General features: G+C 40.9%; 1 protein-coding gene across 2 annotated transcripts in view; it reads left to right on the top strand.

Annotated features, from left to right (window-relative positions):
* LOC135243789 (uncharacterized) overlaps positions 1 to 17,556 on the top strand; it is a 38,696-nt gene that overhangs the window by 11,453 nt on the left and 9,687 nt on the right. For both annotated transcript variants that reach the window (XM_064315822.1, XM_064315823.1), the window contains exons 2-6: positions 6,276 to 6,475; positions 6,611 to 6,748; positions 6,964 to 7,102; positions 7,846 to 8,047; positions 11,510 to 11,651. In XM_064315822.1, the coding sequence (XP_064171892.1) occupies positions 6,276 to 6,475; positions 6,611 to 6,748; positions 6,964 to 7,102; positions 7,846 to 8,047; positions 11,510 to 11,651 (821 nt within the window). The remainder of the gene's footprint in view (positions 1 to 6,275; positions 6,476 to 6,610; positions 6,749 to 6,963; positions 7,103 to 7,845; positions 8,048 to 11,509; positions 11,652 to 17,556) is intronic.

Here is a 17,556-nt window from a genome sequence, read left to right as displayed (position 1 = left end):
ACTTAAATCACCTTTCTTCCCCATTCTGATGCTTGGTTTGAACTTCAGCAGATCGTCTTGTCTACATGCTTAAATGCATTGAGTTGCTGCCATGTGATTCGGCTGATTAGATATTTGCAACTTGCAGTTGAACAGGTGTACCTAATAAAGTGGCCGGTGAGTGTGTATTTCATGAAAAACGTTTTTCAACGTACAAGAATGGGCAGTTACTCACACACAAGGTATCCACCGTTAAACACATTGAAAATGCTGAAAGCGGAACTGTCCCGGAAAGATTTTACAGATGCAAAAGCAATAGTTTAAATGTTGTATTTTTTAGTTAGCCAACAAGCCAGTGTACTGGGTTTAGAGATTTTTTGCAGTTGGAGAGGGGAATTGAATTGGTCTCTCAGTCCTGTAAACAATTCCAACCAAAAGACAAAGGCACTACCCACTAGGCTACAAGGGAAGTAGACATCAGAGATGCAAAGATGTACAGTTTTAAACGTGCGCACTTGTATATTATGATCATTTTATGTTAGAATCCAATGTTTTTATTGGTTGATCTATGTAAAAGTACCAACAGGGAGACATTCTTTTGGGCTAGGAGCATTTGTGGCAGGAAGAAAAAGAAGAAAGAGAAAACACAAAATCCCCTTAGTTTGGGGCTTTATTGTGCAGACATGTGAAGTGGTTTATGAATTCCCTCTGTAGAAATGGGGTCACAATGTACAGAAATTAATGTTTTTAAGGGCTGAGAGTCTGTGGCTCTTGTGGTTATTTCTGTGGGGAACCCTGAAAATTGCCTGACTCTCGGTGCTGTATAGGGTTGGGGCATGCTGCTCCGCCAAGGCGTAACTTGGCTGGATGGCATACCTGCCTCAATATACATCAGCACCAACAACTCTTGGGAATAGATATGCAGAAAACCAGCTACTGATGGCTACTCTCACAAGATAATTGTGTACCATGTGGTTTGGTGTGACATAGTATTGCTAGTTTGTGTGTGCTTCATGTGTAACCTGGACAATTTTGCCTGAAATGGCTTTAATGTGCGTTTGAAGTTGGACTTGTTAAAAATTATTCTTGTATTTGATTTGTGGCATAAAATTTGCGTATGTTTCTAGATAAAATTCTTTTGAGTGATGATAACACCCAGCACCGCAGACATTTCCGAATTGCATCAAAATGGTCTCTTTTGTTTGTGCGATGTTTGTGGCAGTTTGCGCTGTAAAAATGTTTGTGTTGCTATAGTTTTTTTTTTTTTTTAGATGTAAACATTCTATTTTTGCTCAATGACATCACACAGCACGCCAACCATCTCTGAATTTCTCTAAAATGATCCCTGTTGTTTGTGCTACATTTGTGCCATGTCTGTGCCAACTTCTCACACATGGATTCTGGGTGCTTTCCACTGTTTGGTGGAGCGTATTCTGGTCTGATGACTTGCTACTTTATAAATAGTTAATGTGAGGTTGCTGGAAATGTCGTAATGGGAATCCACTGCCTGGACAGGGAGTCTGTCTTTTGTGTGGCGATTGAAAGCAGAGGGAAGATAGACAACATGAACTAACATTAGTTAGCTAAAATGCTTCCTTGCTCATTTTAGCAAACACTTACTTTGGATTTTATAGTTGGTAGTAAATGTTCCACACTCTCATACCTGGTTGTGCAAACATGACAAGAAGTAGCCTTGTCAATCACTCTATTGCTATAAAATTACAGAAAAACTAGAATCAGTTGACATCAGTTGACATGAAACTTCACTTTCATATACGGTATATTAATCTGGATGTTTCCATTTACATAACTGATAAATGTACAAAGCAGTGGACTTGGCACAAATGACACACTATAAGTTTCAGAAGTATGTTTTGATATCATCTGTAGACAGCTGCTGTAACTGTGTTTTGTTAATAAAAGTAATGCTTAAACTGTCCATATTATTGTTCTGGTTTGTTGCACCATAATTTTTATTGGGGGTTTTTTCAAATGTAGCTTAACTAATGCTAAAAGTTATCAGAACAGTAATATTAGCAACTGTCGATGGTACAACCATTGGTACAGTAAAGTGGACAAGTGTGTCTTGTCATACCTGTTTCTATATCATGTATTTTAGAACAGCTGTAGGCTGTTGACATCAGCATCCAGGACCACAACTACGTTTTATGAATAAAAATAATAATGCCTTGAATTTCCATTGTCTGCCAAAAATATGGGAATGGTCAAGTGAAATTGATTCTTTGCTATTGATAGGTTTGAAAAATTAAGTTCCTTCCTGCGTCTTAACTTCATTCTGAATACACATTCCCACACTCACACTCTGTAACTGCTTCCGATTGTTAGAGACAAATGGCCACAAATAGAGTTCAATCCCTGTTTGTAAGGATATACAATAGCCACAGATCAAATGGGTGTCACCAGCAGCAGACCATTTGGATGTCCCCGGGAAGTCTGGTTCAATGTATATTCCTTCCTGGGAATGTTCACACTAGGCAATCACCACACCCCTCAACAGAAAACTTAAACCTTCACTTGTGACTGTCTCCTTGAGATTCGTACGGAACGCTTGTCGTGGCACCGTGACGAGTGTCCCTTTGCGCATCAAAATAAAACCTTTTCAATTGGAAAGTGGTCCTTAGTGTGTTACTTCACCTTTCCTGACTTGATTCCATACAGGAAAAGATTCCCAACACTATATACTTAAGGATTTGAAATCAAAGGATGAATATCAGACAAAAGTAAAACTTGTGCTTGGTGTATTGTGTATACTATAGTTATTGCTTAGGTTGACTTTGCATATTTGACCCTATTTTTTGTTTGATTCCAATTCCTCTCTAGTCCTTCTGGTTTGTTCGCTGATTAGATCTCATATATGACCACTGACTCATTCCCTTCAACTATAATTTTTTTTCCTTAGCCCTTCTAGCTTATTTGCCCCATGATTTTGCGTTCCTGACCATTCACTTTCGTATTCAGTTCTGGTTCTCGCCTAGCCCCTCTGCTTTGTTTGATGATTGGATTTCGTGTTTGACTATTCACTCGTTCTCAATCTCAACTCCTGTGTTGCCCTCTGATTGCCATACAGAGCTCTGTAGTGTTCCCAGCTGGACTACAAATCCATCCATCAGGACACAAGTTTGTTATTTTGCTTTGTTATTTTTCTTTTAATGTTTTTGAAGCTACTCTGGGTGGAAATCTAACTCTCTGCAGGGGGTATGCTATTGGGGCTTTTAGTTTCAGACTATCAGCTAACTGTCTGAAGTTCAGTGGCCAAAGCCTCCCCGTGCCCAGTAACCTTCGAAGACTAGTCAGCATTCAGTTAGATTTGTATAGGCAGATAGGGACCGGAGTTACTGATCGGTTTGCAGTACATTTTGTAAACACCTCACAGCTAGACCAATGAGGGTTTGTAGCTGGAGGGGAAGGTATCGCGTGTTCTCCCTTGGCTGGTGTGATTCAAAACCGAGATGTTAGTTATTTTTCCTCTGTTCGTAAGAACAGGGCACAATTATAATTAAGAATGCACTGGTTCCGTTGCCACGGGTTAGATATGAAGGCGCTGCTTCATATCCCGCTTAAAGCTGGCCTGAAACGGATCAGTAGCATTCAGGTTACTCTCCGTTCGTAAACGGGGCTATGTTGTCATCAGAGATATATCAGATATGTCGCCGGACTGTCAATGGGAGCATCAGAATATTCACAAATACGCGGAACAACACACCCGATCTATCCGTGACTACAGCAAGAAAGCGTAACAGTTACTATGTTTTACTCTCGTGTTAATCTGACTCCATTTTACATGATAATTTAAAATTTGGGTTTAACTATACGTGGAACTTGGGAGTGGTTACACTCGACTCTATCTTGTGCCATCATTCCTCAATATATGCTCCCGGGTTTAGCATTATTGTTAAATCTCAGTTCGGCGAGGAATCCAGAGGGTAGGAGGCTGACCACCATAATACATGCCTTCCATGCCTGGCTTACATGGATAGGTCATCGACAGTTATGAGCCCAGGACGGTGCGTATCTATCGGGCTCCTTCAGGCGAATTTGACAAGAACCGGCGTACTACGCCCATGGGTTCTCTTAAGCCAAAACACCAGAACCAATACCACCAATCCCTTAACAGGCAGATCGTGGTCACCTATCTAACTTGAAGACCCCACTAAAGACGTTTTACTGTACTAGACCCCTGATCAGGAGGTCCCCGTCCGAATTGCCCCCCTGAGTATTTAAACGGAATTTCGGCTGAAAAGAAGATAAAATGGATTAGAGTCATGAAGACCACGCAAGTTAAAAATAAGAATTTATTGAACAGGCAGGTAGGTTATTATCTTCAATTTCCAAAATCAATTATAAAGGTTAAAAACAGAAATACAGAGTAAAAGAGTTCTTACCAGCCTGTTTAGCTACACACAGAGCACAGAGTATGTACCACGTGGGGAAGTCGTTTACGATCTTCCATGGCTAGAATTGCCATAAATTAACCTGTCCGAATCATAAATCTCTAATTCCGGCCCCCACCATTTGGAGGAGGTTGTTAAAACAATTGGTGGGGAAATGGGGAAAAGGAGATGATTACCAGAGAGGACATTCCATTGTGTTAGTTTTTTCCTGAGTTATTGAAACTATGTTTTATTAAATTCTATTTGGTATGAAACATATTTCATTCAATTGCTATAATTTTCCTGAATATGTCCATACTAAACATGTCAAGTGGATGTAATATTATGGTGCAGTTGTCATGAAAATACCCTTTTGTTTAACCATTGTACATGCAATCCATGTTATTATTACATAATGCATCATACAATAATACAATGAAAACATGTGCATGGTTTGTACGGTTTTCTGGGGTTTGTAAATAGGATAAACAGATGATTTAAAGTCCAGATCCAGAAAAGAAATACAAAGTGGAATGTCAGAGGGGCCCAAATGAGGGCACTGTCCCGCCATGTGGCCGGTCATTTCACCCTTTATGACCCCAAAACACCCACACCCACAACCACAGGCAAAGAGACTAGTTCCCCTTATCTTGGTTGTGTCCAGGTGGTAACATTCCAGAGAGCCAAATGGCCTGCCCATTCAGAGGAAGTCCGAGTGACTATTGTTTTACCACAAGGCTCTCGGGTCCTTTGAAGTACACGCTGCGTCCCAGCATGCTGGCTCGTTCAAATGTCAGCCTTTTCTGGGTCCCAGTATAATTTCCCTCTTACAATTTCCCTACCCATTTCCCTTGTCGTTTACCCTGCTATGGTCTGACCCTCTTAATAAGTGTCACATAGTTTCTGCAGATTTCTCTGTCACACATTCATGCTGCAAATCTCCCGTTCTTCCTCGTCCGAGAGGTGCTCTCTTGGACTGAGTTCTGGGGACTCGGCAGGCCATTGGAGTAAACTGAATTTGCATTCATGTTCCAGCCTGCACTGTGGACACAACGTGAAGATGAATTCATGGATTCATGCTGCTCATGCCAAATTCTGATCCTACCATCTGCATGTCGCAGTAGAATTTGAGATTAGTCAGATCAGGCAATGTTTCTCCAATCTCTAGTCATCCAGTTTTGGTGATATAGCGCCCACTGTAGCCTTATCTTCCTGTTCTTAGCTGACAGGAGTGGAAACCCCCATTTAGCTGCAGTAGCCCATCTGCTTCAAGGTTTGATGTGTTGTGCATTCAGAGATGCCCTTCAGCCCACCACTGATGTAAACAGCTGTTATTTGAGCTCGAACAAGTCTGCCCATTTTCCTCTGTCCTTTCCAATTAACAAGTTATTTTTGGGCACAAAACTTCTGCTTGATGTTTTTTTGTTTATCGCACCACTCTCAGGGAACTGTACAGTGGTGCGTGAAAATCCCAGGAGGGCAGCTGTGTCTGAAAAGCTGGAACCAGCACGTTTGGTACCAACAATCTTATGAAGGTCAAAGTCGCTTAGATTCACACATTTGGCCGATTCTAATGTGTGGTCGAACAAAAAATAAAACGTCTTCATCAGGCCTGCATGCTTTATGTTGACTTGTAGCCACATGATTCCCTGTTTGGAGGAGCAGGCTATTTGTGTTAACAACCACATGTAGCTTATAAAGTGGCTGGTGAGTGTATATAGTGCCTTTCTTACACTCAGAGTGCGTTACAATGAAGAGAGAGAAGCTGAGGGCTGTCTTATGGATGGGTGCTAGCTTTCTGGAACAGTAGCTAACTTCTGACTTCTGTAAAAAGCTGGTCTGGTCATGCACAAATGTTGAAGATGTCTCTGTAGCCATGACTGATGACATGTATTACAATTACAGGTGAGCTTCCACTACAAAGAGTCTTACAGAGGGCCGTGTGCACACCAGCTCTCCTGGGGCTGTGGAAGTGGAGACTGTGGGCAGACCATTCTTGCTGGAGTGACAGACGCAGACAAGGATGTCTCAGACCAGCGCCTCTGGTGTCAATCTGAGGGTCTCATTCTGAGAAGTCTTCCAAGTGATGAACCATTCACACTGAGGTCTCACTCAACATTTAATTTTATGTTTATATTATATGTTATGGGTATGTCAAGTGAATTAAGCCAATATCACTTGGCTAATAGCATTTCTAAGGTTATATCAATCACATAACCCCTGTTTTGATTTTGTAACAGAGACACAGGTTGTTGCTGGGTTTCTAATCTCAATAATGCAGTAGATTGGACACTGGTCACCACAGTGGATATGGGGACGCGCTCTGACACCCACAACCTCAACAAATCTCCTGTCATGACAACTGTTCCAACTATCAGGTTGGTGTGTAATTTGCTTCCATCAAGAAAAGAGACACAAAAGCCTTGTAAATTCGTTAAGTATTTTTTTCCTGTTGTTATTTTATTGTTGAATTTCATGTACTCAATTAAAACATCCTCATCATCTTTATCCATTTAAACATTTCATATTGAAAGCACCTCTAACCTCTCTGTCCCTGACTGGTATTTTTTGTTTTGTTCATTTGGATGTGAAGAATTGCCCAAAATTGTTTCACAACATTCCCACTTCTGTCCCATGATCCGGACGGGGATCAAGTCAGATGCCGGTTTGAACAAGCCAACACGTGTGAGAAGAATTCCTGCCTTCAACATCCAAACTTCACTCTCAATGAGGTCAAGCACATTAAGTCATAACATTAAGGCATAGCTATAAAGCTGATCTCATTCACTTTAATGCAGTTTTGAGAACGTCATACACAATGTGTGGAAAAGTACGGATTGTCTACAGAATCTGGAAACACTAATGCATATTCACTAGATGGTGTCTCCAGTTCAGCCTCTATACACCTTGACATAGAGTCGCCAGCATCTGGAATTCTGCAGAATGGATACTGCATCATGCTCCCACACAAAAAAGTTATTGAACAAAGAGCTGATGAAGGTGGAAAATGCTGTCTTAAGTGCTGTTCTGGAATATTCCATAAATGTTCATTGGGTTCAGATTCTGGTGACTTGAAAAGGACATATAGGTAGTGTCAACATTATGATCCTCATACTATTGGGTGACAACTTGTGCTCTCATCCCCCTCCACATGTTGCTGTCATCTAGAAAGACAGCACTCACTGCAGGAAAGAAATTCTTTAATATGAAGAGAATTTGTTCATTCAGTGGCATTATGTTAAGAGTGCCACTAATGTTGCCTTCTGAGGGTATGGATGTTGCCAAACCATTCAATTAAAATGTGCCCCTCACCAATATAGAACTGATAGAACCCTTTGCTGTTTGAATACTATAGTGTTTTGTTTGCTATCTGAACAAGTGAATGTTTGATGACCTATGATACTCAATGTCATGGTGTTCATAAACCCCAACCATCTCAAGTGTCTATGCATCAACATCCATTTTCCTTTTACAGACTCTCTGTACTCTACAAATGAACAACACACCAAGTATAGGCGTGCACGTGTTTAAAATGGTGGTGGAAGATTACCCAACTCAAGCCATAACATTGTCATACAGTAATGGGGACTCTTCTGTCAGAAATCCACTGGATTTGTCTGTGAACAACAGCAACCTTGTTCCTCTCAGCCAACTACCTTTGCACTTTGCAGTTGAGAGTATGTACCTTCCCCGTATACAACACACACAACCAAACGCCTTCTCTATATACAACACACACAACCCAATGCCTTCTGTATATAGAACAACCACATTCTTTTCTGATGGTAAGATGAAAAAACACAGGGCCAAGTTACTTGAAATAATTTAGGAAACTTTGGGTAGCACTGCTTTGGAATACAGCTTGTTTAATTTGTGTGAGGTAAGATAGCTGATATTGTTTCCTGTAACTTGACCCAGTTTTGCTATCATTACTTTTAATGGCTGGCATAGATTTTACAAAGTTGAATGAATAGACAGTTACAGTATAGACAGTGCTTTGAATGTGTGAGTAACTTGGAATATTTGTATGTTGAAAACATCTTTTCTTCAGATAGACTTTCTTTTTGTACTGTGTTTGCTATGAGTAAGTGATAATAGCAATGCATATACAAGTAGGCTATGAGAGAGGCATGCATACACATAAATACATGCAAACACACATACATTCTACCTGAAAGAAACACATAGGCATGGATTCAGTCATTTTTTCCTTTACCATGAATAACAAATAAATTCAAGTGTCATATTTTTAAATGGTAGTGTTTCATATTGTGTACAAGAGATACCTACTAATTGTTTGTATGTGGTAGAGGATCTATAGGGCTTGCTAACATTAATTTAGAAAAGTGGAGTTGCAGGGTGGCTACAGTTGCCTAGTTAAAATAGTTAACCAGTAGAAACGCAGTCAAATTCAATAAACCTGCTGTGAGGAAGTCATAGCCTATGGCTTCCCCTTTGTGACTTTCCCGAAACAAATGTATTGAACATTGTTATATAATTTAAATACAGTTATAAACATTTATTAAAGGCCATGAACAGTGAAAATGACTATCATTACCTTGCGCTGGTTCGCATACGACCGGCAGTGTTACCTAGCGGACTGAATCACAACATAGATATCCATGCTTAATTTGGTGCTGTCTCTGTGCTCTGTGCTTATCCATTTACCAAGCACCGCCTCCCTGCAGTCTCATCTGCAACTACACCCCCCACCCATGACACACTGGACAATAGTGTCTATCTGGGCATTCATAAAAATATTCTTTCACCACTGAAAATTCTATTCCGTCATAGCAACAAGATAAGCCCAACAATAGCCCTGAGATATATCAATACAGCAGTGGAAACGCTGCTCACTGAATAACTAAATAAACAAGACAATTTAAAAAAAAATTATACCATGTCATTCTACTGTCAACATCTGGGAATAAATATGGAATAAATATGAGTTTCCTCATTATTTGGAAAATATGATTATTCTTGAGAACGTCTGACCATGGCTAAGGCATATGTTTGCTGACAGACCTAGCTGATATACTATTTTCTGGACTGTCAGAAGAGAATGGCAACATTTATTTTCTGTCCTTGTCTCTCTCTACTGAAAAATTAATTGATTGTTTGATTGATTGATTGTTAGTTTATTTTATAAAGGCCAACAACCAGTTGTGTGATGAGATGGCATTTTCTCTCGTCCAACAAAGATGCAAAGATTGGCAAAGATGCAAGTACTACATAACTCCACATTTCTCACACATCTGCTGTCTGAAATGTGGGATATACATCTCTGTCTGAGCAAGAACAGGCAGTATTTCTATGCTTATCACTATGCCAAGTAAAGCTCAGGCAAAAAACAGGCCAAAAAAAAGGATTATCCCATTCATTAGAAATATCTAAATATAATTTCTAGGTACAAAAAGGAAAACAGTATAAATTAACATTGTTTTTTATACACTTTGCATTTAAGAAAACACATGTATCTGAATGTATGGGATTAAAAAAATGTATTTTACATTTTTGACTTTTTTCCATTTTCATTTGATGATTTGATAAAATTGATGGTAAAAGAAATGTATGTGCTGTCTTCTTATTTTGAAAAACAAGTTTCCTTCAAATTTTGATCTGAGAGGCCTCTGGGGACAAGGAGTTGAAAAAGTTCACTAATATAATTGGGCACTAATCTACTTAAGTAATCCAAGAAGATTCTGTTCTGCATGTGGGAAATAAAAACACAAAAAAGATTACATTATGGGAGAAACAAAATTGGAATGTGCTCAATTTGAAAAAAAACAAAAAAACTTCATGGTTGAGTCATGGTTGATCAAAGCCTTTCAGGTTCTAGATCCTGTGGTGTAGCAGTAAAAACAGCCAACAGGATGCTGGGATATACAGCCAAAAGTACTGAATATAAATCCACATTATCCTTATTTTACAATACATTTGTTTGACCACACTTTGAGTATTGTGTGCAGTTCTGGGGACTGTAATACAAGAACAATACACAGGCTCTGGAAAAGGTTCAGAGAAGGGAAACCAAATTTGTTCCTGGTATGAAAGATAAAAGTTATGAGGAAAGACATAAGATACTTAATCTCTTCAAGCTTTGTAAGAGGAGACACAGGGGTGATTTGATTGAGGCTTTTAAATTATAAAAGGTTTAACAATGTGAACAACAGGTTCTTCAGGTTGAGTTCTGTTAGTAAAACGAGAGGGTATAAATGGAAATTAACAAAAAAGGTGTTAGACAGTATATTTTCACACAGAGAGTAGTCACTGTGTGGAATAGCTTGCTCATGTAGTACCTCATGAAGTAGAGGCAGAGACTTTTGGGGTTTTCAAGACCAGGCATGTTACGGTGTTAGGTACTATCGAGTTTGTAGGTGAACTGAGCTAATACCAGGGAATGAAATTGAATTAAATCTTATTTACCTTAAGTTTAAAAATAAAATCCCAGGTAGTGTAATACCTGTAGGCTGTCATGCAAGTAAAATAGGCACTAAAGTTGCAAGAAATATGGCAAAGAAGAAGTTTGGCTTAGGTGTTTGGGGCCGAGTAAACATTGTGACTAAAAGGTTATTCCCAGTGAGAAATTGCGAAGATGCTTAAGATTTCCAGGTGCAGTGTTCAGTATACACTCAAAAGGTTCTAGCTGATGGGAAGTAATGTTGACAGGAGAAGACCCGGTGTACAACCTTGCCACAATATGTTTACTTGGACTTGCACATCTAAGCCTAATGCTGCTGCCTTTGCCATATTTCTTGCAGCTTTAGTGCCTATTTTACTTACACTACAGGCCAATGGTATTAGGCTACCTGTGGTTTTAAAATAAACTCACAGGTGAATAAGATTTCTCTCAATTTAACTACCCCTTCACCTCCCTCCCTCCCCCAAAATGATTGTATTGACTTCCAATAATTTGTTTAATTGCAGTTAACGCCAAAGGAGGCTATTTTGAGGAAAGCGGTGTCTAAGACTAAGTAAAACTCATCTGTTTGTTGGTAGAAATGTTTATTCAATAATCGCACATCTATAAACTTCTCTACTTAAGGTTTAAAAAGAAACAAAAAAAAGGTGGCCTAATACTTTTGGCCTGTACATAGTAAAAAGTGATGAACCCAAAATGGGCCTCTTCGTGATTTCAGTTGGCTCCCCGTTGGCGACCTGTGGCTCTGGAGTTGTGAGGCCTCAGTTCCTGTTTCCCACCCCTGTACATGGAGATGTCCACTATGCTGTTCTGGGCCAACCACTCACCCTCACCCTGCGAGCACAAGCAACAGATTCCCTGTAAGCCTCTGTTTTTACATCATACCACTGCACAACTATGCCTGCTAGAATGTAACAGAATGTGTGAGTGTGGCCTATATTCATTTTAGCTTATTCACAAACAGAATAGAGAGTTCAGTGATGCATGGATTTGCCTAACTGTGTGCAGAAAAGAGACAACGTTTGTGTTAAGGACAAATAGTGAAGTATCTTATCTTATCTTTGTTCAGACATTTAGACCACAATTTTTGTTATAGCTGCAAAGATATTGACTCAGGAAGTCACAAACTAGATCTACTTGCGTCACACTGTGACCAGACATCATCTGACATGACCGGAAAAGGTGATTGGGGTAGGTCATGGAGGGATATCAATTCAATTTTATTTGTATAGTGTTTTTTACAGAAAACTGTCACAAAGACGCTTACCGAGTAGCAAGGCAAGAAGCAGAGCCAAAAGAGCAAGGCCTGAACCCTCAGATAGCAAGCACATAAGGTACACTACTGGTCAAAAGTTTTAGAACACCCCCATTTTTCCAGTTTTATTGAAATTTAAGCAGTTCAAGTTCAGCGAATGACCTGAAAGGGTACAAAAGTAAGTGGCACAAGTAATGGGTTAACAACTTACAGCTTTTCTGCAGCAATGGAAGTTAATTAAGCCTTGAAAGTTGATGCAAACAATTCCTACAGATGTCCCAACTTTTGTTGATTACTTACAAACCCTCTGGCTGTACAAAATCAGTGTTGGAACAGATTGTATTACTACACCCTCTGAAACATTATTTGGACAATTTTACACTGCAGGAAGTAGTGTATTGCGATCATAATGGTGAGAAAAAGGCAATTAACAAAGAAAGACTGTCACGGGAAAGGGGGGTTAGGACCCAAACGCAGAGTGTAAAAAACTCTAACTTCAAAGGCAAATCCAAAAAAGACTTTAATCACAAAATGTAACAAAAAAACAGGAAACCAAGGCAAGGCCTCGCAGGGCTACTCACAAAAACAAAAAGTTCTTCAAACGCAAAAACAAAAAATCCAAAAACACTTAGAAAACAGAACGTGGGCAGAAACACACAGGGAGCTCTCTCAGGCGGAAACACACAGGGCAGAAACACAAGCAGAAACACAAGGATCCGAATCAGGGAAGAAAAGAACTTAAAAAGACAAGACACTAACGAGACACAGGACGGCACAATGCACAATCAGACCACAGAGAGGGAAGGGAAAACGAGACATAACCAAAAAACAATAACTGAATAATTGAAAACAATAATAAAATTAAACATGTAAAAGGAACAGAACTACAAACTGAAGTGCCACCATCTGGCGGCCCAAAAAGGAAACGCAGACAAACACAGAAGCATGACAAAAACAAACAGACAATTATAACCCTTAAAGGTGTAGGTCTTTCTTTTTGAGAAATTGCAAAGCAAGCCAAGGTGTCACTGAGTACAGTTTCCTACACTATCGAAAGGCACTTGGAAACTGGAGGAAACTATGACAGTAAGAGGTCCAGCAGACCCAAAGCCACAGAATCAGAATCAGAAGACAAGTTTCTGAGAGTCAACAGCTTGCGTGATAGGGGGCTCACAGGACAACAGCTTCAAACACAGCTTAACAGTGGTCAAAGTAAGCAAGACTCAGTTTCAACTGTAAAGAGAAGACTTCGAGCTGCAGATTTTACCGGACGAGTGGCAGTACGAAAGCCATTGCTAAAATGGCTAAATAAGAAAAAGAGGCTTTCCTGAGCCATGAAGCACCAGCTGTGGACTACTGAAGACTGGTAGAAGGTCTTATGGCCCGATGAATCAAAATTGGAAATCTTCGTTTCATCACGCAGGGTTTTTATATGCCGTCGAGTAGGTGAAAGGATGGTTCCTCAGTGTGTGACACCAACTGTCAAACATGGAGGAAGAAGCGTGAATGTCTGGGGCTCTTTTTCTCGATCCAGAGTTGGAAACTTGCACAGAGTAACTGGCACCCTGAACCAAAAGGGCTACCACAGCATTTCGCAGTGCCATGAAATACCCTCTAGTTAATGCCTAGTAAGTCTGGGTTAATCCTACAGCAAGATAATGACCCAGAACATACCTCCAGGCTATGTCAGAACTACCTTAGGAGAAAAGAACAAGACGGTAGGCTTCAAATAATGGAATAGCCAGCAGTCTCCAGACTTTAATCCAATCGAGCTGATTTGGGTTGAACTGGACAGAAGGGTGAAAGCAAAGCAACCTACAAGTGCAACACATTTGTGGGAACTTCTGCAACAGTGTTGGGAAGATCTTTCCAAACAATATTTGATTTCCATTGCAAAAAGAATGCCACTAGCATGTTCAGCTGTTATATCTGCAAAAGGTGGCTACTTTGATGAGTCAAAAAATTAGAATAAATTGTATTAAATAGAACCATGATTTCTCTTTTTTTAATCTCCAATTGTTTATTTGTTCTATGCTTTAATTTCAGAGTACATTGAGACAACTGCGTAAATTTCAATAAAAACTGGAAGAATGGAGGTGTTCTAAAACTTTTGACCGGTAGTGTAAAAAACTACCAGTGGGGAAAAAAAAACCCCAAACAGCGGTGAGAAAAAACTCCTCAATGGGAAGAAATCTCGAGAGGAAACCGGCTATAGAGGGGGAGCCCATCCTCCACTGGCCAGCCTGGTGTAAATTAGCAGACAGAAAATAAAATGGGTTAAGCAGGTGTGGCACCGCACTGGGCATGACAGTGCAGTTAGGGTGGCACAGAAAGGTTTGGGGAAAAATAGCCCAACAGGGCCTTTTATTTAACAAAAGTTGTAGACAAAACAAAACCGTTCTCAACAATTGAAGTTTCTTTTCTAAATTAAATAAAAGTAACTGAAATTAGTGGTGATGATGACCGGGGCCCAGGAGTTCAAAAGTGATCTGATCAGATTTTGACTATCGGATTGGATTAAATCCTGCAAATGGATAGTTCAAAACCAAAAAACAGGATTGGGATCACTTTGGAATCTGATCAGATCAGGCAATCGAATCCTAGCTTTAATCTGGATCGAATCTTCAAAATGCGTAATTCAAAATTTTAACATAGGATTGGGATAATTTTGATCCAAAAAATCAGGATTACCTTGATCCCAGTAGAAGGATGGATTTAGAGTGGATTACCAGAACAAAATATAGTATATGATTCATTTCAAAATACATTTTAATACATTTTAAGATGGTAGAGTTTGTAAATTAAAATAACACATTGTTTGTAGGCTCAATGGTTGCAAAAATTTAATTTACTTTTTTCTGTCACATTTACAGTGGCCTTTAGCCTACCTCTCAGAACAGTGCATTCATCCAAGTAATACGTTTATCAAAATACAAGATACAATACAATGGCTGTTTTGCTTTAATGTTTACAAACAAACCTTTTATGGCTTTTAGATCAAATACAAAAATGTTAGCACTTGCAAACTGCTATTCCTTGTATCGAAAGCTGTCAAAGCTAAAAGATAGTTTTAGATGTAAAAAGAAAAAAAATAAAAGGTTGTTTACATTTGTAGGGCCATAAAAATTGACACTCAAAAAGTTACATATTACACCTTTAAAGCCCTTCGAATATTATATATAATTTGAAGGTTAGAAAATTGTAATCTTTCTCAGCAATGTCCCAGTGCTTTAAAGCACTGATAATCAGGATCTGGTAATCTGGAAAAGTCTGAATCTGGATCAGGGTGATCCTATCGTGAATTGCTTTGAAATGCTGGCACAAAATCTGGCTGTGTTGTCTGATCCTGGATCACAAAATATGGGATTTAAAAATCTGATTGGATCTGATTGAGATAAAAAGTTTTGAACTCTTGGGCCCGGGAGACAGCTGTGAAAATCCCTCTTCAAAGCTGGAAGAGGGATGTGGTCCTGCGACTCCACCGGACTCTGAAATACAAACAAAATCACACACAAGTATTAAAACGCTCCGCTGCAAACACAAAACCCTCCACTCAAGGGAGGCAAGGCCCTCCTTTTAAGCTCCCAGCCCATTTCCCTGGAGTGGCGGCAGCTGTGTCTACTCATTGCTTTCAGGTTTGTTGATTGCAAGTGAGGGAGTTGGGGAATTTCCAGGTTGCCGCTCTCCAGGGTCCTGTGGCTGGGCTTCATAGTGTGGCACTGTGCCAGGTCCTGAACAGCTGGCCTGATGGCAGGTTTGAGCTGATGCATTTCTGGCTGGGAGGGGCACTGCGGGGGCATGCCTTGATCCACGCCACACAGGTTACAGCTGAGGTGAAAGCTAACAGGAATAATAGAAGACCACATGGTATAGTTATAATAGTGCAGTTTAGAGGAGCCGAATGATGAACCTGGAGCTCCAGACAGCATAAAGGCATGGGCAGGGGAGGAACACAGCTGAAGCAGTCCATGACCATGGAGTGAAGGACAGGACTGGAGCGATCCCGTGGATTCAGGCTGAGGAAACAGGCTGGAGCGGTCGATGAACTCAGGGCGCAGTATGGGGAAGGAGCCCCGTGGAAAGAGAAACAGAGAAGACATGGTTAAGGCCAGCTTGACACTTCAATTCAATTCAATTTTATTGTCATTAACACAATGTGCAGGCACATATTCAAACGAAAAGAGAGTTGCTGATGTGCAGTTACCGTACCACACTGAGATGCAGCTGGTCAGGATGCTGGAGTCAGGAAGTTGGAGAGTATTTTGGGAGATAGACAGGTGCTCCTCAGCCTCCTCAGGAAGTGCAGGCTTTGTTGGACCCTCTTCACAAGGAAGCAGGTATTTAATGTCCAGGAGAGGTCCTCGCTGATGTGGACTCCAAGAAATTTAAAGCTGGGGGCACGTTCCACTTCGACCCCGCTGATATATATGGAGATGGCTGCAGCTTTTGGACCTCCTGAAATCCACGATCAGCTCCTTCATCTTCTGCACACTGAGGACGAGATTGTTGGAGGCGCACTATGATGTGAGATGTAGGATCTCATCCCTGTAGGCCGTCTCGTCGTTGTTAGTGATTTGGCCTACAACTGTGGTGTCGTCCATGAACTTTACTATTGAATTTGAGTGGTGAATTGGCAGGCAGTCATGGGTAAAGAGGGACTAGAGGAGGGGGCTCAGAACACAGCCTTGAGGGGCACCTGTGCTGAGGGTCAGGGTGGAGGAGGTGAGGTTACCTAACCTAACAGACTGAGGTCTGTTGGTCAGGAAGTCCAGGGTCCAGTTACAGAGTGAGGGGTTAAGTCCAAGGGAGAGGCGTTTGGTGGTTAGCTTGGAGGGGATGATGGTGTTAAAAGCAGAGCTGTAATCTATGAACAGCATCCAGATATATGTGTTTATGTGTTCCAGGTGGGTCAGGGCAAAGTGCAGGGCAGTGGCAATGATGTCCTCTGTAGACCTTCTGGGATGGTAGGCAAACTGATGTGGGTCGAGTGTGGGGGGATAGTGTCTTTGATCTGGGGCAGGACCAGTCTCTCAAAGCACTTCATGGCAAGGGGGGTGAGTGTTATGGGTCGGTAGTCATTCAGACATGTGAGTGATGATTTCTTGGGGACGGGGATGATAGAGGTAGTCTTGAAGCATGTGGGGACTGTGGGCTGGGACAGCGAGAGGTTAAATATTGTAGTGAAGACCTCAGCCAGCTGGTCGGAGCATTCCCGGAGGACCCGTCCTGGTATGCCGTCTGGGCCAGCAGCCTTCCGTGTGCTCACTCTGTGTAGTGATCCTCTGACCTCTGCGATGGTCAGAGTGAGCACCTGGTCTCCTGGATGGGTGGGGGTATTGGTGGCTGGGTCAGTATTGTCCTGGTCGAAACGGACATAGAAAAGATTTAGCTCGTCTGGGAGGGAGGCATTGTGGACAGTGGAACAGGTGTTGGAGCATTTGTAATCCATGATAGTCTGAATGCCTTGCCACATGCGCCAGGAATTGGAGTTGTGGTGAAAGTGGTCCTCT

Source organism: Anguilla rostrata, chromosome 17, assembly GCF_018555375.3.
Source record: "Anguilla rostrata isolate EN2019 chromosome 17, ASM1855537v3, whole genome shotgun sequence".
Lineage (NCBI taxonomy): Eukaryota > Metazoa > Chordata > Actinopteri > Anguilliformes > Anguillidae > Anguilla > Anguilla rostrata.
Note: the sequence above shows the minus strand (reverse complement) of the source record. Positions and strands in the feature narration are given on the sequence as shown.